The 24,677-nt window shown below is 44.9% G+C and overlaps 1 protein-coding gene across 1 annotated transcript in view; it reads left to right on the top strand.

Annotated features, from left to right (window-relative positions):
• Positions 1-24,677, top strand: part of Col22a1 (collagen type XXII alpha 1 chain) — a 248,560-nt gene that overhangs the window by 132,299 nt on the left and 91,584 nt on the right. The window contains exons 28-39 of the mRNA XM_021183654.2: positions 2,079-2,123; positions 2,640-2,702; positions 3,136-3,189; positions 6,786-6,827; positions 10,090-10,122; positions 11,306-11,359; positions 11,616-11,669; positions 12,448-12,501; positions 14,406-14,459; positions 16,953-17,006; positions 18,605-18,709; positions 19,593-19,637. Coding sequence (XP_021039313.1) covers positions 2,079-2,123; positions 2,640-2,702; positions 3,136-3,189; positions 6,786-6,827; positions 10,090-10,122; positions 11,306-11,359; positions 11,616-11,669; positions 12,448-12,501; positions 14,406-14,459; positions 16,953-17,006; positions 18,605-18,709; positions 19,593-19,637 — 657 coding nt within the window. The remainder of the gene's footprint in view (positions 1-2,078; positions 2,124-2,639; positions 2,703-3,135; positions 3,190-6,785; positions 6,828-10,089; positions 10,123-11,305; positions 11,360-11,615; positions 11,670-12,447; positions 12,502-14,405; positions 14,460-16,952; positions 17,007-18,604; positions 18,710-19,592; positions 19,638-24,677) is intronic.

Raw genomic sequence — 24,677 nt, forward strand, 5'->3', positions numbered from 1 at the left:
CCATATGTTAGCTCATTTCATGGAACCAGAGCTACAGGCTAAGATGGGTATGTACACTAAACACACATTTAGTTTCTTCATCTCCATTCCCTTTCTTCTTTTCCTTCCTTCCTCTCTCCCATATCCCCCTTCCCCTTTCCCACAATCTCTTCCTTGCCTTTCTGTCTGATAAGAAATGCTGTTACTGGCCTTCACAACCAGTTATTACCAATTGGCTCAATCTTTCATCCATGTGTCTACTCATCAGAAAACCATACTTCTTTTTTTTTTTCAGTATTTTCCTCTCCTTCTTAATCCCAATTGTTTTTTTTTCAGTTTTAATATCTGCTATCTATTTTCTTTTTTCTTTTTAAAAATTATTGGCTGTTTTCTTTATTTACATTTCAAATTTATCCCCTTCCCTTGCCTCCAAATCCCCTATCCCATCCCCTTCTGCTTCTGTAAGTGTGTTCTCCCACCCACTCACCCACACCCTCCTTCCCACCCTTGAATTCTCCTACACTGTACACTGAGGCACAAGACCAAAGGCCTCTCCTCCCATTGATGCCCAACAAGGCCACCCTCTGCTACATATGCAGCTAGAGCCATGGGTCCCTCTAGGTGTACTCCTTGGTTGGTGATTTAGTCTCTGGGAGTTCTGGGGGTTCTGGTTGGTTGATATTATTGTTCTTCCTATGGGGCTGCAAACCCCTTCAGCTCCTTCAGTCCTTTCTCTAACTCCTCTTTTGGGGACCCCATTGGGGACCTCGTGCTCAGTCCAATGGTTGGCTGTGAGCATCCACATCTGTATTTGCCAGGTTCTGGCAGAGCCTCTCAGGAGACAGCACTATCAGGCTCCTTATGGATATCTATACCAAAGCTTTTACTAAACACTGTGCCAGATATTAAACATGTTTCCTCTGAAGGAATTAGTGATTTTTCTTTTAAGCACACAGTTAGAAATTAACCTGCCAAGCACCTTTCCTAGCAAAGGCCCCATAATATAGCAGCTGGTAGCCATGAAATGGGGCTCTTCTGATCCAGTCTCCCATGTCAGCTTGATAGCACAAATTGGAGAACTCTGTTCTTTGGTATGTTGCGGCAAAATTCTTTAGGCTCGGTGATTTAGACACAACAGGAATTTATTGCTCTTAGTTCTGGAGGCTGCAAAGTTCCAGGTGCATATGGTGGTCGATTTGGAGGCTGCAAGATGCTTTCTGCTTTGTAGAAGATCCATTCTTCTTTAGATGCTCTAGTGACACTAGAGGTAGAGGTGAAGATGGACATTTTACAGGAGAGCAGCCTTCATGACAGGAGAGACCAGTGGGCTCTCCCAAGCCTTTTATAGTAGGGGCACTAAACCCATTCAGGGTGAATCTACCCCCATGTCTGACTACCTCCCAGAGGCCGCAACCCATAGTAACTCTTTGAAGGTTATGTCTTAACATAATATTTTTTAGGAGAAGCATTAAGACCACAGCAGAAACTTCATAGATGAGAATAAAATTGACAAGGGACAAGAACTGGTGTGAACCTCTCTAGGACATTCTTTCTCCTAGAAGCTTGGGTACATAGCATCATCTCCTAGGATGCTCTTCCATTGCAACATTAGGGAGAAGGAGAAATTAAGCTATTCCTTGCTTCTACGCACAGGGGATTGCCTGGTTATATGAAAAGAAGGAACAATAACCAAGAAGCCTGGGTCACATTCTGTACCAGCTTCTCCTTCATTACTAAGTCCAGAGTAGGGGTTTTGGGGGAACCCTGATAAGTCCTGAGGCCTGGTTGGGGATGCATCCAAAAGTCCCAGGTTCGGCTCCTTGTTGTTTTAAATTGCAGATGTTTAGGTTCACGAAGAGCAGATGCACCATTATTTTGGGGGAAGCAGAAGACAGTATGGGAAAGGGTAGAATTCCTTTCTGTAGAAATAAAGAACACTTCAGCTTCATGCTTCAGTGTCTCCAGACCCAATGCCTCATTTTTGGAGAGCAAAGAGCCATGGCTGGCAGGTATTCTGGATGTGTGGCTGAACTGTGGAGTGGCAGCCATGTTTGAAGGTATACGTAGAAGACAGTGGAACTGTGTTACTCTGTCTACAGGGTGAAGTTGGGGAGCGGGGCCTTGCAGGTCATCCTGGTGAGAAGGTTAGTATGCTTATATTTTTATTTATTGTTTAACTCTTTAATTAATGATTCATTATACACCATGTCCTAGATAAGCATTCTAAAGTATCATGAAGAATCATGCCCTTTGAAAGTTCATTACATTGATTTTGTTTGTTTAATAGTTTTAAGCATGTCCGAGGCATCTGTAGTTGTGTTGAGCATTAGAGCCCATTGAGGAACCAAAAGAAACTGGACATAAGAGCAATTTAACAGTGTAGTAAAGGAGGCATGCCATCCTAAAGAGGGGGTTAGGGATGTCAGGAAAGATGCTAAAGGGGGCTGACACTGGCTGAGTCCTAAAAAGGTGGAGAAATTAGACACCCAGAGAGGTAGGATGAGAGTTCTTGAAAGAGGAGATGACCTAAACAGAAAGTACCATAGGGAACTACTTCCCATGGGACTAAGCTTGAAATCTATGAGAGGATAAAGAGGTTATGACCTAGGACCCCTCCCAGGGAAAACCTCCCACGGCACCTACCAGTTTTGTTCTCGTAGGGAGAAGTTGGCCTTCCGGGTGCTCCAGGCTTCCCAGGAGTACGTGGAGAGAAAGGAGACCAGGTAAGTGGAACTGCTTCTTAACATTAGGGCCATTGTGCCTGTGCCCAAGGAAAGAGCATTTTCTGGAGTCTTCTTCCCTTGGAATGAGGTGATGACTTTGACTGTGAGAATAGAGTAACTCCCGGTGTTGGGGATGAGTGCAAGATCAGAGTCTAGATCCTTAAGCAGGGATGAAAGGATTGTGACTGGGAGACACCTCTGAGAAGAGCTGGCATCTTCAGGGGAAATGGGCTGTGAGGCACCAGAGTCAGGAGTCAGCTGCTTCTAGAGCCTCCTTGGACGTAGGTTTCACTGTGGCCATCCTGCAGAGGAGGCAAGGGCAGAGAGGAAGGCTGGAGCACAGGTGTGATGCACATTCCTGTCACCCAAGGCCAAAGTGCCCAGACTCAGAGGGGCTGAGGTTCTAATGCTTTCTATGTATCCTTTACTTTAGGGAGAAAAAGGTGAACTGGGACTTCCAGGTCTGAAAGGTGCCCGAGGAGAAAAGGTAATAGCTGCCTACTCTCAACCTTAGCACCAAATTTCCTAGCTGCTTTCCAGAGAGAGGAGGAGGAAAGGGGAGGGAGGGTAAGGGGAGAGGGAGAGGGAGGGAGAGTTTTACAGGATGTATTTGTATTGCTCCAAGACATGTTCCTGAGAAATCGTGACACAGGGTAGTATTGTTACTCTGTCTTAAGGGACGGATGTGTCCTTGTTTTCTTCCAGAAAGCCTCCCTCTGGCTAGATAGTAATCTTATCATCTTTGAGGTAGTTTAGAATGTCATTTTTTCCGCCATTGGCCAGGATAGGACCCAGAGCCCATGCTCTGACCAGTTGTCAAAGTCCTGCAGATTTCAATTCCTAGTGTCGTAAGGTGCTGGTTATGAGGGAAGGGTATTCATCCTCACTGGCCTCCACGCCTGCTGTCATCTGACCAACTTCTTCACAGTAGACTCACAGAATGTGAATACATAGTACTGATTCCTTGGCTCCAGGGGCCAATGATGCTCAGAGGCTCAGAGGCTCCTTCCTCCTGAAAGGTGTCTGCTCTGACATGGCACTTTCCATACTCTGGTTCTCAGTACACCTTCTACCTTTTCCATTCCTTGACTCTAGCCATGTTGTCATCATAGTCCTGGGTGAAGTTCCTCCAGCCTGCTGATTTCTTAATGTCTATGAAAGAATTAGTTTTCATTCCAGTGGAATAGGAGATGATTTATTGCAGAGCAACCATGACCTAGGAACAAAGATTTAGGTACCTCAAATACTGTGTTTTTCATGAGGTAGTGATTTCACAGATGTTTAATAGAGACAGAATAAGGAAGGTAATAAATCAAGATGTGTTTCAAATACATCATTAGAAGCATCAGATGGAAGCACCATCATGGGTGGGTTACATTGAAGTGGGGGAAACCTCTGTTAAAGGCCGAAGATGTTCTGTGATAACACAATTAGCTTTGGGGGTAGTGGAAGCTACTGATATGTTAATACATTGCAAAAATTTACCTAGTAGTCACAAGGAGACTAGACCCAGGTGGGAGAGGAATGGCTTCCACAACATCCTAACCCTCTACAATCTTTTAGTTATAATCCACGGATCGGCTGTCGAAGGTTCCAGAAAGGGTGCTTGCTGCTTCTTTCCAAGAACTTTTGCACAAACTTGGACTCTCAGAAATGGTAGTTTCTATTAGAGATATTTCTTTCCAGAATGCAGAGGCTTAGGGAGACCACAAAGCTGTAATTGTTTTGTCAGAGTCATAAGCAGGCTTCTAAAGATTCTAGGTCATGTTAGGCTCCCCTAGAGTTCTGGGTAATAATAATAAATCCAGAACAAGACACTAAAGCAAAGCTGCCTTCCTCTGTTTTTTTTCCCTATAGCTAGCACCTTGAAATTGGGGATGGTAATTCTTCCTGTTTGTCAAGGGCAACTGAGAGCTGAAAACCCACAAAGAAACAGGATTTGAATCCAAACCTATCAATGTCAAAATTATTCCAAACCCCTTGGTTTCTAAAGTTAAGCCCCTTACTCAAAGTTGGAGTACTATTTGTAACTACACGAAAAAAGAGAAGTATAGTTGTTTTTTGTTTGTTTGTTTTGTTGTTTTTGTTTTTAAGGAGCACGTATAATCATGCTTCTCCTTCAATGGCATGAGTGCAGGTTTTGACATCAGCTAATATGAAGTGAGAATTAATGTGTTCAGAAAGACCATCTCACATGACAACAACTGTATTTGTATGTATTCTAACCACAAAATAAAAATAAAAAAATATATTTGAAAATAGTACTATTTGTAGTTACACAGAAAAAAAATCAAGTATGTAAGTCTTTGGAAATGAGCAGAAATCAATTACCTAACACGTACGTATCTGTCTGGGAAAAGACGATGAAACAGTCCACATAGAACAGCACAGCAGACTGCTAAGGGAGCAAACCAAGACAGCAAGACAAACATCTCTCTGTCTGCTGATCAAGATACTGGAAATTACGAAGATTTTAATTATTTAATTTACACACAGAGTAAATAATAAGAACAGCACTTCATTATTTTGAAAGTAGCCTTTCAAAGAACAGTTTACACATTTTACTTCATTTTGTTTTCTGATGGTTTCCATACATATATATATCACTGTCTCCAATGCCCTGGGATGGTAATTCTTCCTGCTTGTCAAGGGCAACTGAGGGCTGAAAACCCACAGAAAAATAGGATTTGAATCCAGACCTATCAATGCCAACCTTATTCCAAACCCATTGCTTTATAAAGTTAAGCCTCTTACTCAAACTTGGAGAGTCTCCCTCCCACCACCTGCCTCTTGGTGGCCATTCTTCCTGCACAACTCTGGGGACAGGCAAGGAGACCGTTGCCAAGGCATCCTGTGTCTTCTGCTTTAGACGCCTCTTCCTGCATCTTTTCCTTTTGCACCTCTTTGCCTCTTTGTCCATACCCCTTCTAGGAAGCACTGGGTTTTGATCCCTTGGCTTTGTTAATGTCAAGGAGATGGGGTAGGCATGCTGGTCTCTACAGCGCTAGAGCATAGGACTGGACCGACCCTTTCGAGAAGGAGACAGAGTATGTCAGTCACACCATGACTGTGATGGCGCTTCTTCTGCCATGTCAGTCCAAGTGAAAAGCTGGATTCTGAGTGGGAATCTAGGTGTCTGTCTGTCTATCTGTACTGAGGTTTTTGTGTCTCACTGTCTCTATTGGTGAGACACAGAAGAAATCATGTTAACAATAATAGGTCAGACTAGGAAGGCAACTTCCACATGCTTCCTCTCATGTGGGGCATCTAGGGTTTTTACAATGTGTATTTGTATGGCACATATATGATATGAAGATGTGAATGTCTATGTGACATTAAAATAAAGTGGGAAGTTTGGATGAGGAAGGGGACTTTCAGCAGTGTGGGGTGCGGGAGCAAAGTGCATCAGGTATTATATAAATATATAAAAAATGTCATGATGAAAGCTATAATTTTGTATATAAAATATAAAAATGCTGTAGGGGCCTATCTACAGAGATAAATAAGTTTACACACGTGAGATGCATAACTTAGAATGTGCTATGTAACAGAAGAAGCAAGCCGAAGGAAATGGCCATTTTAGCGCTTATGATAGGGTAGAAGCAGGCTTCAAGTTCAGCTGAATCAGCTCACACACTTGTGCTGCACATGAGAACAATCCTGGTCTGTGTGGGTATATGAGAGCCTCTTCTGAGCGGTAGCACAGCTCTGGGGGTCTCTCTAAGGGAACTAGACTTCAGTGTAGCCATTGAGCTAAAGGATATATGTGGGAACATCTGCTGTATCTGGCTTTGATGACAGCAGTGGAAACAACTTCAATATCCTGTTTGTTATTAAAAAATGATGGAATGGTACATGGTACTTAAATAACCTGTAGATAAATATACCAGTCTAGAAACTTTAAAAATACATGTCTGAGGTACTGTATAATTTAGAGTGTATGTGTGTGTCCCCTAACTATAATCTATCAAAGTATGTGCAGGGAGGGTGGTCTATTTTTTCTGGGGGGACATGATATAGGCCTTTCCTACCATCAGCAGAATTGACTTGATTAAGATCATTTTACTTTTTCATTTCTTCTAGGGTGAGGTTGGTCCAGCAGGTCCCCCTGGCTTACCTGGAAGTGTAAGTTATTTTAATTCTAATCTCATCTCCGTCTCTGAATTCCTAACACACACACACACACACACACACACACACACACACATACACATACACACACACACACACACACACACACACACACACTACACACTACACACACCACACCACACACACACACACACACACACACACACACACACAGACACACATTCTCTCTCTCTCTCACCACTTATTAATATGCTTTTGTTAGTTCATTAGCTAGACCCACTCCTAGTCCTCCTAGTGAAGAGAACCCTGTGATTATTTTATTCACTTCATTCAACAAAAGCACATTACAATTTGTCAGAATAGATCATAGACACTGAGAGTACATCTCCACCTATTACTTACAGGGACTCTGAGACAAGAATCTGGAGAAAAGAAACCATCCATTCAGGGTGGGGCCTTAGTACCATAGCCCAAGCCTCTGACTCCTCTCAAATCCTCAGTGTTTAGGGACTTTCAAGGCTATCTAAAAACTATGTAAGGGTGTACACTGTAGTGTTGAACTCTCTACATGATTATAGCATAGGATTAAGTAAGTCCTGAGATGTCCATGTAAGAAAATCCAATTTTATATAACATACACATATACATTCATGGACATATAGGCATACATATGCTCACATAAACACACTTATTCACCCCCACATGTATACATAATACATATATAATTACACATACATACACACATGCATACATTACATGCATATAAATATACTAATGCCCACACATGTATGCATACACATAATACACACTCTTAGAGTCTTGAATTTTATGGATGAACAATTAATTTGTAGATCATAGAAAAAGTCTTCCATCTTCTGCCTGAATGTCAGGTCTGATCCTCCATGGTCTTACTGCTCCGATGTTTTCGGGGGGCTCCAGTTTCTGTCCTTTATTTTCCTTATGCACACAACAGGGTAGAGGCAGATCACCACCTGCCACCAGCCAGTGAAATCATCCCTTGATGCATGTGACTAACTGGCAAAGATGCACTCAGGTTTACTATTAATATACTTCCTTCACAAAATTACGCATTTCCATATTTTCCTAGTTCTGTGTAGACACTAACATGGGATTTAATGGGTTGAACGGAGACAGCACTCTAACTGGAAGGAGTCTGGAACTAAGGATTTGAAAGAAAAGAGAGGAAGTGACAGTCTACCTTTTGTGTGTGTCAGCAGGCTTCTCTGCCTGGTCAGTTTGTCCTTGGGTGTAATGCTCTGGGCCAGCAACTGGCAGCCTTATGACCTCACAGAGAACTTATAGTCTCCTTGGGGAAGGAAAATGAAGGTGTACAAATACAAAAACAAGTAAAATTATAACTAGTTGCAGGTAACATATTTTATATGAAACATTCCAAAGCATCTACCAGAAGGTTCTAGAAATGATTAATACCCTCAGCAAAGGGGTGGGATTAAAAAAATCAAAGTACAAAAGCCAGCAGCCTATTTATTGACAATAAACATGCTAAGAAGGAGATTGTGGGCATATTCCCATTCACAGTAGTCTAAAATATATGGAGGGATAAACCTAGTTAAGGAGGTGAAAAACATCTACAATTAAATGTTAGATCTTGAAGAGAGGGATGTAAAAAGACATGGAAAGACCTCCCATGCTCACGGACTCAGAATTAATATTGCTTGACCATCTACTGTTCTACTGATTCATTGCCCTCACTAGAAAAATTCCCATGTTCTTCACAGAAATAAAATAGAAACCCTGAAATGCACATGGACACAAAAAAGACGCCAGATAGCCAAAGGAGCCCAGAGTAAGATAAATAGCACTTGAGGGGGCCACCATTCCAGATCTCAAGCTATATTACGAAATCATAGTAATAAAAACAGCATGGTGCCAGCACAGACCCAGACACATAGATGAGCGGAACCAAACAGAAGCTCCTAGGATAGGAATATACTCTAATCCTAGATGGAAAAAAAAATGTGACATCCAAGAACATCCAGTGCAGCTGATGTACATATCCAGGGGACTCAGATGACCTAATTTACATGTGAGTACTAGCAGAGGAAGGGGAACCTATGGAGTCAGAGGACTCCTGAAGGCTGGGCCATAGTTAAAGGGGAGCAGTGTTCCATACCCAGGGAATAGCACATGTGGAAGCATTGAGGCCAGACAAAGAAGGGGTTCAGTGCAGCCTGGGTGGTGGTAAGGCTGGAGAGTCACTGAAGTTCATAATGGTCTCCACTGGCTTCTTCATGAGCCAGTGGCTGGGCTCCCTTGTTAGTCTCTTCACCTTTGACCCTGGCTAGCGCAGGTCAGGTGATAATACTGGAAGAAGATAGATACCTGAATTAGGCGTCCTAGGCAGCTTTCCAGTTGCTTGCATGAGGTATTCCATGTTGGCTGCCAGTAGGTTTTATCTGCCTCTTACTGGTGAGGGCTGAGAAGCTAATAGAAGATATATGGAGTTATGGAAAGTTTGGGATCATAGGTCATCTAAATCTGTGGATTGCACATCCCATCATTAATGTGTGAGGACACACAGACCACTTAAAGAAAGATGACTGTTGGACAAACTCAATGATAAAAAAAGAACACGCTGGGCGTGGTGGCCCATGCCTTTAATCCCAGCACTTGGGAGGCAGAGGCAGGTGAATTTCTGAGTTCGAGGCCAGCCTGGTCTACAGAGTGAGTTCCAGGACAGCCAGGGCTACACAGAGAAACCCTGTCTCAAAAAAACCCCCAAAAAATAAAAATTAAAATTAAAAAAGAACACATGTAAAAGTGGACACACATACACTTGCAGTACCTGGAAGGTAGAGAGGGAGAAGGCTTAGGAATTCGAGGTCATCCTTGGCTATTTCAAAGTTTGAAGCCAGCTTTGAGAGACATGAGATCCTGTCTCAAAAGCACCAATCAAAATAGGATACTTTTCTTTGGTGGGGGAGGGGGTGCTTACCCTTAATAGGTTGCCCGTGCCTCAGTAGACAATTCCATACCACATACATCTGGGCAGCACCATTAATACTCTGTGAGTCACTAATAAAAGAGGGCATGAGGCTGAGAGGGAGGAACACACACACACACACACACACACACACACACACACAGTTTTTAAAAATATACTAACACCTTCCACAAAAGACAAATATAAAAATGCAATTTCAAGTCTGTGCTCTTTGGTTTGGCAAATCTCTTAGAAACGGCAGGATGTTAAAAATGAAATGGAAGGCTCTTTTGATTCCAAGTTTTCTAACTTGTGTGGTTTCCTTTTCAGCCATCAGTGTTCACACCACACCCAAGAATGCCAGTAAGTAGCAGTGGGCCCTGTGCTGCCTGTGGACGCAGCTCCTCTGGTGATGCTGCGGGGTGCAGATGGGCGTGGCAGCTGGGGTTTTCTGAGTTCACATCTCAGTTCTTCAGTTAGGCAGCCTCAGGGATTCCAGAGCTTGTCCTGGACCAATTATTGCAAGAAACTGGTTCTCATGGTGGGCAGGCATTCCAAGGACATCACCCAGTGGCCAAGAGCAAAGGCTGTCCTCTCTGTGCAGAGTTTATTTTGTTGTGCCCAGAGCTGCTGGCTTCTGTGAGATTAGAGATATCTGAGCTGCCAGGACAGTCTCTGTTAGTGTTGGCAGTGAAGAGACCAAAGATGAGGACACTTCAAGCTCTCAGTCTACCAAAGGTGGTTGCCTCATTGAGACCATTTCCACGATATTCCATTCAGGTTGTTAGGGAAATGAAACCTCAGTAGTTTCCTGCAGACACTGGGACACTTAATAGGAAGATGGAAATCAGCTCCACAGCTGGGGAGAACTCCACAGCCCTTTCTTCCATCTTCCATGAAGTCTTTTGAAAATTAAGTATTTTGAGAATTCTAAAAAGAAATATATACATATTCTAGCTAGGCCATGCAAAAGACACACAATCCCGGTGTCTTATTTATAAGCTGTAAGCCTAGACTGGCAGTTTTTGGAGCTATTCTAACTTCCATCCCAGCCATATGTCCCTCATTACTTGCTGTTAATCCCAGTCACGTGTCCATGGTGCTTTCTCCTCTTTCTCTGTCTTCTCCTCCCCTCTCTCCCTGAAACTCCCCTCCAGGTAACTGAAAATCCCTCTACTTCTATCTATCCCCCCAGATCCCAGGATTTAGCCTTGTATTGACCAATTAACTTTGGGAGCAAGGTTACATAGCATCACTTGATATATGCGAGAATCTCCTCTTCAGGGAGCTACCAGATTTGGGGGGCTAGTACTTAGCATTTGAATACAGCACCAGACTAATGTCAACACAGAATCTCTTGATGTTGCTGGTAGTACTGAGGCCAGGACATGTGATCTTGACACCACTGCTACCACCATTTTCTTCTGTGTTTAAAACAGGGTCTCACCCTGTAACATTGGCTGACATGTAATGCACTGTGTAGAACAGGGTGGCAGAAGACAGGGTCACTTTTGAGTTACCTGTACTGTGTGCTTCTAACCAACAGGGAGAGCAAGGGCCTAAAGGAGAAAAAGGTGATCCTGGCGAGCCTGGAGCCCTGGTGAGTACACACACCCTGGACACTGGTCACCATTCCCTGAGTTTGCTGAAGACCAGGAATCCATGCCTGGCTGGCTCTAGATCTTAACGCCACTGACCACGCTACATACTGTGGTTATTAGTAAACAGAATATAACCTGTTTCAATCCTTAGGACTTTGCTGTTATGGTTCTTGTGGTTCTCAGATTATAACCATTGCACATATCCACACCTTGCCCCATCTTCTAGTTCATGTGGACATTTTTCTTTTATTACAGGGACCACAGGGCCATCCTGGAGAATTGGGTCCTCGGGGACCCATTGGACCTCCGGTAAGAGAAACCTTTCTCTACCTGTTATTTTCTGAACCATGCTATCCTATCATGCCTTGTCTGCCATCCTCCTAGTTGACATTTTTGTGAATTCTCGCTAGGGCAAGAGATATGGAGGGATGGGCTGTGATAGTCCCCAGAACTAAGAGTCCCAGCCCCTTTCAAAACTGACCCCCAAAAGCAACTACCTGGAATAGGCTCTGGGGACTCGGTTGTCCCTGGCCTTCTACTAAAGGGCTTCTTGTGGCTGAGGAGAACTCCCTTAGACTCAGAATGTCCTTGAAAGAGGTTGCTCAGGAAGCAGGATTTCTCTTGGTGTCCAGTACATTTTCAGATGTAGGAAACTGGCTTTTCCTCCCCAGTAATTGATGGGCAAGTGGGCTTAGAAGATGTCCGGTACATATTAGCATCTTTATTTTATTTTTTCAGGAATGGTTTGGGCTGAGAGAGGATGTTTCCTGAGAGTTGTTCAGTTATTTGGGAGAGGAAGAAAAGGGACTCTATATCATTGGCAAGAGCAGTTTACTTGTTTAAAACCCCTGAGGTCAAGGCTGCCCAACTCTCTGCCTCATTTACATAATGAGTTAATGAGAATGAGTGGATGACTTTACAGATAGTGATGCGGATGTGCAGGGTCAGTGATGGAGGCTTTCCTGCACCAAACAGAACCTGATTTCTATTCCATCCTTTTTCGTTCTCATGAGTCAGGTTTGAGCAGCAGGTTAGCACTATCGAAGACCTTAGGCCTCTGACCTACCTCCTTTTCTCTCTTATATAGGGTGCCAAGGGGCATGATGGTGCACAAGGACCTCCTGGAGCAGCTGGAAACCCTGTGAGTCCTGGCTTGCCTGACTTCTGGGGACTTCCTAGAAGGAGTGGCCCAGATGAACATCTTTTCCCTGGCTCACAGTTCCCGAACCAATTGGGATGTGGCTAAGAAAGCATTGCTGGGGCTATCCAAGCCCAGGGGCCATTTAAACCTGAAGCAAAATGGGAGATGTTCTCACCCCCATAGGGTTCCAGCAGGCTTGGACTTTGTCCATGTGTCCAGCCCCAAGACAAATTCCCTCCTGTAGGACATGGATGCTACAAAGACAATCCCAGTGTTAACCCCAGGTACTGCTGGGGCCCAGCAGTAAGAGAAATCTTTAGTGTGCAGAGGACACACAAATGACTTCCAGTGCACAAAGAGGATCACTCCCAGATGTTTGCAATTCAAAGGACTATGCCTGGGTTCTGATCCACAATTCCACAATTATTTCTCTGTCTCTCCATTTTTCTTTTTGTGTCTCTGTGCCTCTTTTCTGTCTTTGTTTTTTTTTTTCCTCTGTCTATCTGTGTGTCTCTATGTTTGTCTATGTCTCTCATATAGACACCCTCACACACAAAGAGACAGGCAAAGCATTGTATAGATATGTATTTTCCGGCAGGCACTTTCTGAGCTCTTAGGCTGCTGTTCCTGGCTCTCCTGGCCCCAGAGTATGTTCAATCCCAGAGTTTTTCGCTAGGACTGCACGGAGCTATGTTCTGCATTGCCAAAGCCATAGAGCTTAGGAATCTCCATGGTACTGGATAGAAGCGGAGCCAGACTGACCTGCCTGGCCTCTCAGGAGTGATGGCCAGTTAGTAAGAGGAGCATCAATGAATGTCCAGTCTGGTCCTGGAACTACAGACCAAATTCAATGGCCAAAATACAATTATATGACTAGGCCATCTGTGACTGTGGCTTACCAGAGATGGGGTCAGCCATGAGTGAAGGTTAGTGCTAAGGACTCAGAAGGGGCAGAGACAGCTTGGCCTGTGCTCAGCCCGAGTAGAGTAGAAGCAGTTTGGAAAGGAGGCTGGGAGTGCGCTCTCTGATTTCTGATCTGGAGGACACACATGATCTGTGACAGTGAACGTAAGCAACTTCTAGTCCCCACTCCATGGCACTGACCCTCTGGAATGACCAGTCTCACAGAGTCATGACCCACCATCAAGTTCTAATTAAAATCCACTTTAGGAAGCAGTGACTGGCCAGCCAGTCAAGCACATACGTGTCATGTGCATATAGGCGCACACACCTGCAGTCACACCCCCGCCACTGTCTCCCCAGGTGCCCTTGCTCTGTGAATGGCCCCAGCATCTTCAGCATAGCACTGCCTTAAAGCAGCCTTCCCAGGGTCATATAACTATGATTACCTTCAACCCAGTAGCTCATCATAAGTCCCTTCCCCTCCATTCTCCAAAAGTTTCTCTTGTTCATCTCCTTGTCGGCCACTGTCAAACCCTTATCATTGGTGTGTTCCTCAAGGCTTGTCCAGTGCCCTTTAAAACCTCAGTGTACCAAGGGTCTTTTCTTCATAACTCAACTGTGAACAATTCCCTCCTTTCTTCCTATGTAGAAGATCAAGACTGATGGTCACCCAAACTCCTTAGGCAGGATGGGTGGCTTTCGTTTTTGCCCACTCTTGCCATCCACACTTCCCACCCTAATGCCTTGGACTGAGGAACCACTGAGAGTCTTACTGTCTCTGGTTCCCCCCACCTCCAAGCCCATTCACTTGAGTCTAACTGGTGGGGATACTATACTCTCAATGAAGAGCAGGTTCCTAATATCCATGAGCGTCTGTTTGGAAGCTATTCCAGCAATCCAGGGTGAACTCAATGAGACATGTATGGAGAATGGCTGGGGTCAGTTTTTTTTTTTTCTAGCCAATACATTTGGCTTTTCTCAATTGCTCCATCTCTTTTTAGGGTGCTCCAGGACCTGCAGGACCCCCTGGTCTCAGTGGACCCCCAGGAAGTTTGGTGAGTATTGTAAAGAGAGCAGCATGTCTGTGTGGGTTGTGAACCAGCGGTGTCTGCCTCTGTCCATCTCCTCCTTCCCATCCACACAGAGCTGTGGGCAGCATTGTCAACAGTGCACTGATGAGGGCTACCCAGATGGAACACTGACAACCCAGGGTCCTGGGCAACGTGTCAGCTGCCTGGGTTGTAGATAGACTTGGTGGGACAGAGACTGTACATTTCACTGATGTTAGAATCAGCATCACGGTTTGCCTTCAAGGAAATAAGTGAACCTAGAAGTAAAGGTCCCGATGGCTGGTAGGGACCTTGGTTCTTACCCAGACCTCCTAACAACCAGCATTAAGGGCTTGGTCATCCATATCTAAGCTCTTTCATCTGAAGAAATGAGACATGGTTAGGTTCCACACCACCTGCTGACGTTCCTCCTTTCCCTCTGCTACGTGGAGACCCACAATATCTTTTAATGGGCTAGTTCTATGATTCAACATAACCATTGATTTAGAATTTACTGATTTTTCAATATGATGCCCAGTGGCATTTGGTCACAGGCTATAGGGAAGATGTCCTCTGCAATCGATTAGACCATATAAAAATAAGTTTTATTTGCCTGATGTAATGGACTTCTTCAGGGCTTACTGCCTCCCTGTGCCAACCTAAGCCTACTCCTAGAAGCTCCTAGCCTCCATCCAATCTTATCTAGGCCTAGAATGTTTTCAGCCTTTGAGATTTACTGCTGAATAAGCTCACCCTTTCTTGTTCTTTCTGAGCTCTAGCTGGTTCAACTCAGCTGTTCTGGCTCTAATTTCTCTCCAAGCTGACTGATTCAATCTGGCTTCTCTCTCAGCCTCTCCTGCATTGCTCTGCTTCTCCTCAAACTAACTCTAGCAATCTGTTCTAATCTTCTGGCTTCTTCTCTGTCTGGCTTGTTCTGTCTTCACCAGTGTCTAGCTTATTCTCTCTCTGCAACTTGTCTCTGCACAACTGGCCAGGTAAAACTGCCTCCTTTCTCTCTCTGCACTGTCCCGTGTAAGTAGCTCCCCTTTCCTTTCACTTCTTGTAAGAGCTGGGCATATCCTATTCTGTCAAATCTTTCTCTGACTCGTCAGTTCTCTGCTATCCAGTTAGATATCACTTTCAAAGATGTGTTCTTCCTTCTACAAACTAACTTTACCCTTTGTTATTTGGGACTAAAGGTGTGAACTAAGGGTGAGCCACACCATAACTAGACACCGGTTTCTTCCTTCCTTCCTTCCTTCCTTCCTTCCTTCCTTCCTTCCTTCCTTCCTTCCTTCCTTCCTTCCTTTCTTTCTTTTTTTTTTTCCAGTAAATTGTGCAATCTTGGTGTTCACAGTGTGATCAAAGATCCTGCCACAAGGCCAGGCTTCCTTATTTCTAAACCTTCCCAGGTGTCTGTGACTCCATGGACAGATGCATGGCTTTTAGATTTTTAATGCATAACGTGGATATGTTTGTTTATTTCATCCACACAAGCCTGTTAGGTAGATCTGACCTCATTTTATGCAGGAAGCAATGGAGGCATGAAGGGACTGAGTCCTGGGGGGAAGTGGTTGAAGGAGCTCTTTGCTGTATAGTCCTTCTTTCCCCACTCTACATACATAATTAGTGCCAACCAATCCTGATTTCTTTTGCCCACTTTATCTGGCTTTTGGAGAGCATTCTGTCCAGTCAGGTATAGAAAGGGGCCCGAATTGTCACCTGAAGTAGCTCTTGGGTGACAAGGGAAGAAACAGCCCATCTCTTTAAATATAACAAAATGATTTCTTTGTGTATGGATGTTTGACTGCATGTACATCCCTGTACCACTGTGTGCTAGTGCCTGTGCAGGCCAGAAGAGGGCTTCAGAGATCCTGGAGGTGGAACTATATGTAGTTGAGAGACACCATGCATGTGTTGGGAGTTGAGTACTTATTGCTCCGGTTTCTCTTGAAGGGCCGTGAATGCTCTTCACCACGGACCCATCTGTCCATCCCTGGTAGCTTAGTTCTTTGCTCCAAGGTGAGGTAGCCCTGCAGGTTGTCCTTGGTAGGCCCCACAGTCCTCAACAGGGCTGAGCTCCAGTTGTCAGTGTCACTAGCTAGCTGTTCTCTTTCTCATGACCGTAAGTTCCCCACTGGTGTGTCTGCACAGTGTTTATCCTCAAGTTTTCCTTGAGGTGTTGGGGAGAACCCCACGGATACTAAAAGAGTAGATCTCTGACACCAAGTCAGATTTTTGAGTTTAAGGAAACCTTATTGGTGTCAGTCCTCGCCTGGTCTGCTTACCCAAAGACTAAGGCTGTTGAGGGCCAGCACTCAGCAGACCATACCTGTTTTGTTGTTATAAGCTCCAGGACCAGACTCAGGCAAGGACATGGGCATCAGTCAGTTTAAGAATGGATGGGGAACATGTGAGCAGAAGTGAAAGGGGCCTCTTGACATAACCCTGGGGGCTAATGTCCATCAAAAAACTGTGAATAACCTTTCTTATTTTCAGGGTTCTCCTGGTGTCAGAGGCGCCCCTGGGAAAGACGGGGAGCGTGGAGAGAAGGTAAGAGGCTTCACTGGGCCAGTGGGTGAGGAACTCAAACTGCTCAGGACTGGTTTAGGACCCAGGCATCAGAAGGGATTATATGGCCGAGAGGGGAACGTGAGCTCTCATATCCTCTCACCTTCATTGCTCACCGAGGGTTCAGAGCAATGTCCCCTTTACTGTTGTAGACAGAAGCTCTGAGGGACTTTATTTGCTCTATATCTCAGAGCTGGTGAGCAGCAGATCTGGGTCTGAGTGTATACTCCACTTTTAATTCAGTGATCCACTTATCCACTGAGCATCATGGTTACCAGGGAACCCTTCCCAAACCTGGGAAGCCTGGGAAAGCGTTTTGATTATTATAGCGAAGAGGGAGACAAGATCCCTCTTTTTATCAACTAGAAAGAGCCCACAGGCCTAGGAGGAACAAGGCATCCTCTGCAGTCCCTCTGCACATTGCTCTGACATGGCTGTGTGCTTTAAGGAAGGTTCTCATCCATGCTAGCGATGCTGAGGCAAAGCTTGGCAAACCCATGGTGTTCATCGGTGCCCAAAGGAGAGTTTGAGTTTCAGACTCATCAAAGGCTGGTTCCATGTCCGAGTTGTGGGCCTCTGAACTAGGGTCAGAACAGTGGTTTTCAGTAGGAACAGTCCCACCTCCTCATGACATCTGGTGATCCCTATGCCAAGGAGAGGAGCTGCACCTAGCTTAGGATATACAGAACAGGATCCTCCCTCAACTATCACAAAACACAGGGAAGGATGCTGTCTGCAACACTCACAACAGACAGTGTTCAGCCATCCTCAGTGTCAACAAGACCAAGGCTGAGAAACCGTCACCCTGGCAAATGGCACTCTCTCTACACTTGAATTTGCTTAGCTGTGAAGAGAGGATGGCATAAGGAGCTTTGGTCCAAGCATATGAACATCACCCCAAGGACTGTAGGCAGGGGCATGGCCTGGGGAGAGAACATATGGCTAGGAGGTGATGGTGTGTCTAGCCCCAGCACATGTCAGGTGAACTTTCTCCAGATGTATTATCTACAGCAGTCTACACAACTGCTCAAATGTGGCTGGTGCCTTAGATAGGATCTCACTCTGTGGCGCATGCCAGCCTTTAACTCGCTCTGTAGTTTATGCCAGCTTCGAATTTGTGGTAATTCCCCTGCCTCAGCCTCCCAAATGCCGGGATTAGAGGTGAGGGCCACTCCAAATTCATCAAATAGATTATTTCTAACCTAAGTTTACAAAGAATATATTCAAATTATATTTTATATATAATTGTGTGCTGTTGGCCCATATGGCCTCTAGGGGGAGCCAAACACCTTCTCTTGACTGTGTGGGAAACCAATCATGACTGTTGTCAGAGAAGGAGATAGAGACAGGGAGGGTGAGGCTTGGTGGAGGCTCTGCTGGGGGAAAGGACTTCAGCATGTGAATGTTCGGGAACAGAGTTCAACTTCTTACCTCCACTGAGCAGTCTGTCTTCTGATGCTTCAGAGAGGGACAGACAGCTCAGGAAGCCACTGCCACACACAGGCTCGGGCTGACTCGCTGTTGGATAGCAGAGTTCTGCCCGCTGCTAATGCTCATCAAGGTCCTCTTTTTGTCCCCAGGGAACAGCAGGGGAAGACGGCAGCCCAGGGCCAGCTGGTCCACGGGGAGATCCTGGTGCTCCTGGCCTCCCAGGGCCACCAGGAAAGGGCAAGGATGGGGAGCCGGTAAGTGGTGGGCTGACATGCTTTGAGCTCTGGGAAGCCAGGCTGACAGTGGAAAAGAGAACAGAGCAAAGGCAAAGACTCATTTTAGAAAGCAAGCCCTAGCTGATGCACAAGCTGTCCCTTGGCCCAGGGACATAGTCCTGTCGTCAATCAGCGTGCTTAAAAATAACAAGAAAGTAGAAAACTTGTAACACCGTACTTTCAGGACAGTGTTTCCTAACTCATGAATTACTGCTGAAATCTGTGACTTAATCCTTTCAGCCTGTGGTTGACCACAGGAAACTGGATCCCTGGCAGGGCAAAACTGCAAATGGGTACACAGGGTAGCTGTATGCTAAGCCAGCTCAGAGCACATGGGGCTCTGGCTGCGGGTTCAGGATCCAAGGGAAACAAACAAGTTTCAGAGTACCTAGTGGTTGTGGCACACACACACACACACACACACACACACACATACACACGGGGGGGGGGGATTCTTGGTCCACACTGAGCTCCTCCAGCCAAAAATAGACTTCCATTTCAAGTGTGTGTATGAGTGCTGTTACTAGGCCAAGCTCATCAGCTGGAAATGGAGTCCCTACCCAGAGTGTGATAAAGAAGGAGACTAGGTTTAGGGGTCATGAGGTCAAGTGAGCCTGGCTTTGAAGCTTGATCTTGCTGCTTCCTTTTGGGTGCCCTTAGCATGGAGAAAAACACAGTAAGGAACAGTGACACTTGTGTTTGTCCCAATAAGGTCAGTAGGTGGCAGAGTCAGGAATCACACCCAGGACCTATGATTGAATGTACTCACATTGCTCTCCAACTACTGCTCCAGCAGAGGGCAGCAACCTGGTATGTGTTGAGTGGTTCAGCTCTCATGGATCCATGTTGTTCATTTCAACAGGGACTACGTGGACCACCTGGGTTACCTGGTCCCTTAGGAATCAAGGTGAGTGCTTGTCTAAGCAAATTGGAGATGGTACCTGTGACCACTTAGAGGATATGTACATTGTGTGTGTGTGTGTGTGTGTGTGTGTGTGTGTGTGTGTGTGTGTGTGTGTGTGAGAGAGAGAGAGAGAGAGAGAGAGAGAGAGAGAGAGAGAGAGCATCTCAGGCTACCTCAACTCCTCCCACATTTTTTCATACAGGAATTCTTGAGATGGTGATGTAGTACCCATAGCAGTGCTTTGTAAACGCTGATTAAATTATTAGAAAAGTACCGTTTTTCACCTGACCCAGCCAAGGGCTAAGTCTTCTCTTGGTGTGTGTGTGTGTGTGTGTGTGTGTATGTTGGGGTGGGGTCCTGGTCTAGTCAGCGATAGCAATACTATCCTGGTATTGCTCTGTCTTTCCCCAAAGTCTTGGTATACATGGTGAGTAGGGATAGAGAGGGAAGATGATGTTAGGAAAATGTTTGGGGCCAGCATTGGAAATTGGTTATTATGTCCAGCCACCAAATTCTAGTGATGTTCATGACAAGAAGGCCAGAGAATATCAACTAGTTGTATACCCAAGAGGAAGAAGAAAATGGATGAACACCAGCCAAACTCTCCCTCAATTCACCAGCAACTACAGTCCTAAAAAGGCAATATCCCCTTGAGTCAGCAGGAGAAAACCCAAAGATCTCCCTACACAGAATCCCATTTCATTTACTCAAGCTTACATTGTGGCACATTACAGGGTGGACTGTAGGACATAATACTGTTAGTGGTACATTCCTTGGCCTCTTTCAGCTCACGGATCAGGGGACAATTGGATGTGGGAACGGCAAAGTAGGCAGGTAGTAGAGAAGGGGATGAGAGGGCTGAGGGGGGTCAGGAAGGCTCTTATCCTGGTTTGGTGGCTTCTTGAAGACTGAGATACTTGTCCTCATTTGAAATTGCATGCAGCTGTAATGTGGGATAAAGAAAGTGTTATTGTAGGCCTTGGTGAGGGGCTGCAGGGACACTAAGACATGGGAAGCAGCAAATTCAACTGTAGCCACACCTATATACAGTGAGAGTTAGGATGCCAACTCAGATACATGGAGTTGAGAGGATGTGGGCCAGAGTCACTCATTGACCTTAGGATTGGGGCTCAGACATTTAATAAGATATGCGTATTTAAATTACATAAGTATCTTATTATAAAATCACTTCTTACCACTTGTGCCTATTCATAAAAACAATTTCCTTAAAATGTCCTCCTTGCCGGTGGTGGCACATGCCTGTAATCCCAACCTTGAGAGGAAGAGCTAGAGATAGGAAGATTTTTCTTTTTTAAGTTTGAGGCTAGACTGGGGTCATGAGGTTGGATCTAGGCCAGTTCAGGCTACAGAGTAAGGGTCTCTTGAACAAAAACAGCTTAAAAACATGGAGAACATATTCTTTTGTATCTTCTACTTCTAATGGTCTTCTCATACAGCAAGTCACCCTGAAACTGCTAGCACTCTCTGAAGCACAGTACCACCCATCCCAGATGGCTATCTTAGGTTATCAGATATGTTGCAGTGATTTGGGAGTTTTATTCCCAGCTGTAGAGTCCAACCACCTGATGGGAGACCATTCCCCCGTTTGTTTCTTTTACATTGTAGTTGTACCTTCGGGATCTCAGTGGCATGAGTACAGAGTGAACTGAATTTAAAATCCTATATGAAAGTCTCAGCAAACAAATATCTAGCATAAGTTAGTTTGAGGTTCTTCCATAGATGTTGATAGTAGCAAAGCAGAGATCTCAGTTTTATCATTTTCTCCCTATTTAAGCAGGCATTCTCTGTAACCATCTTAAACCTAGAGTAAGTGGAATTGTAGTATATGCTAATTGGCTTGCAGTGTGGTAATTTGATTGCTTTACCCATGATCAAAGATTTTCCTCAGTGGGAGAATGATTTATATGATAGGAGTAAATGCATGCAACTCTATATTTGCTGAATGGGGGAGGGGACGGAGGCATTGTATAAGGGAGGCGCTCTGTCATTGGTGAGCCCTGTCCAGATTCATTTTTCAATATCCAAATACTCTGACCCTTCCCTCTTGAGAGCCTTCAGGACCCAGAGGACACTGATTACCTTTTAGAAGCAAAACCAGGGTGTCAGATGTGGCAGAGAAGTAAAGAGCTTGACTTGTCTCATTTTCCACCCTAATTACATAAGACCTTTATCTGACAATGGGAGACACTATACATTCCTGTTATCCTGCAGTTGTATCTTGGGGTCTTAACAATAGAACCATAAATATATTCATTTTTGCTTCTAAGTAGAGTGTTTGGGTCAGTGACATGTTACCATATCTATAAAAAAAAATAGTTTCCCAGTGTAGGGGTTGCCAGTAACACCTTTTTAAAACAACAACAACAGAAACAGCCACCACCACCATTGGCATCCTGTGGTTTCAGCTTTATTGTTGCAACAAGATGGTGTTCACCTAGGTAGCTTATAGTATCTATATACTCTCTGTTGGAGAAAATCATGTGGAAACCAGTGCAAGCATCAGCAAACAGAGAGATATGGGCTCAAACTCCTGACCCAATGTTATTGAGCAGTTTCAATAGCATTGGGCTCAGGGTAAGCCATGCTGCCCCTGGACCATCCCTTCCCCTTAAGTAGTCACTTATTCCACTGTTGATAATGTATGGATGTGTCAGTTACAGAGTGGTTCATCAAGACATTTAGAAAGTAAATTGAGGTGCAAGGACATCTTTGTTTGGATAATGAATGGATTGCTCAGTGGAAGTATAGAGGAAAGGAGGCAAGGGAGAGGGGAGGAGAGATGGAGAGAAATCTCTAGCCCTCTCCCATGAGTCGAGAGAGCACACCTCATGGGATTCAGGGAGGAAGCAATCTGTAAGTGTCCATCAGCACATCTCAATGGCTCCTGGTTGCTGGTGATTACAGGCAACTCTTTGTGAGTGACACTTGCTTCCTGCAAAGGGAATGTGTTTGGGCTTCATAGGGAACTTATTTTGAATTCCAGCTCAGCTACCTACAAGGTAGATGACTGGGAAGCCAGTGGCTTTAGCTTTCTGAGACTCTGTTACTTTTCTTTTTGAAGAAGTCAAGAATATTTGACACTGAAAAGGGCTCCTTAAGAGATACTTAATCTTACAGTGCATAGTCATTGTTCTAAAGCTACCATCTCCTCACAAGACCCCAAACTTCTTCACATACTCCTCTTTAGAATGTGGGTCCCAGACACTGTTTTGTCCTGTCTGCTGGCCCTATTTGCTCTTGAGGACAGAGTGCTAGGTTTATTTCTGTGTCCTTTGGGGGCCATTTTCTAAAAGTGTCTGTTCATTAAGCTGGGAAGTGGTTTCTTTAGGGATTTTTTTTTTTTTTAGCATCACAATAGGCTATAGACACAGATGGGGCCAGACCTGGTCACTGCAGAAAATCAATCGTGTACCACTGCTGCTCAGTTGGGTCAGAGAGGCCTTGCTAGCACAGTCTTTTCTCTTGGGTACAGGAGAGAGGTTTATTTTGGGGAAGGCGCAATTCAGTACCTGACACAATGGCTGGTGAAGGACTGCATGTTCCTGCAATCCAGATGGAGGGCACTGAAGCCAGCCACCGGTATCAGGCCTTAAGACAGATACTTGGTGTAGAGATACATAGATATATTTAGCCAATATCAGATCGGACTCGTTTGAGGTATGTTGCGGTAAGTTTTACTGAATAGGCAAGTGAGTGGGGGATCTACCGTCATGCTGTTAACAGGGAAGTTAGAGGGGAGTTGAACACATGGACAGCAAGAGATCAGTGTGACTATTAGTGAAGATGTGTACAAATATCTGAAATCTGACAGAAACAGACAGACAGGCAGACAGAAAGACAGACATGGAGGGAAGGAGAGAGAGAAGGCAAGTGTGCTAATCAGCTGTAGAGGGGTCAGTGCTTAGGAGTGTAGAGCGTGGAAGTTAGTTTAAGCAAGCTCTCAGAAGCCGTGCCACACAAAGGAAACAGGAGTATCTGTCACTTGCTGTTGCTGTGACAGAATAATGTGACCAAAAAAAATAAGTCGTGGAAGATAGAATTTATTTTGACTCACAGTTCCGGAGTGGATTGAGTCCATTGCTGTGAGGAGAAGCATGGCATCTGGAGGGTGAGTTCGGCCTGACCAGATGCAGAGCAATCACATGACATCCAGACACAGGAAGCATCACAATAGGCTCAGAGAAGTCAGAGAGAAGCCTGACTGGAAGTAGAATCATCATCGTATTTTATCCACATGAAGCAGGAAGCAGAGGTGGAGGGGGGAGAGGCAGGGAGGGAAAGAGAGAAAACAGGAAGTGGGGACCATCTATCATAACCGCAATCCTACCCCCACCCTAGTGAAGTCCCTCTCCAGCAATGCTGCACTTCCTAAAGTTTCTATAACCTTCCCAAACTGGACCACATACTGAGGACCAAATGTTCAAAGATATGAGCCCTTGGAGGACATTTCTCATCCAAACCACAACAAAAGGGGCATGCTGGGACCTGTCATTCAAGTGTTAGGGTTACTGATGTGCATGGAACATGGTCTTGAGGGGACTGCAGCTACCCCTCACTGCCTGTCCCATGTAAGCCGAAACCTCTGCTCCAATGCTGACCTGCAACTGAGTTATGATGCCTGCTTACTGTCAGTATGTAGTGCTAAGTTCTGAAGTGGACTATCAATCATGAAGATGGGAGCAATGGAGCTTACAAAGTCCTTACAGAAACATAGGTATCAAAACCCCAATCCTTACCTAATCCTAACCCTGATTCCTTAATCCCTGCCATTTCTCTTCCTTGTCCTTCTAAACCCTATCACCAGCCACTAATGATCAGTGAGAAGCAGATCATCCATTGCCCCACCCTCAACTATCCTTCTAGATCTTTCTTAATTTCTCTTCTAATTCCTACTTAGTGCATTGTGTTTCTTTAGGATGTGGCATGACTAGACCTGGGAAGCAAAACATACTTTGGATCTAAGAAATCTAATTAGGAATATAGGGAAAGGCTTGAAAAGATAAATACAGGCGCAAGTGGGAG

This window comes from Mus caroli, unplaced genomic scaffold (assembly GCF_978045245.1).
Source record: "Mus caroli unplaced genomic scaffold, Mus_caroli_1 scaffold_16, whole genome shotgun sequence".
NCBI lineage: Eukaryota > Metazoa > Chordata > Mammalia > Rodentia > Muridae > Mus > Mus caroli.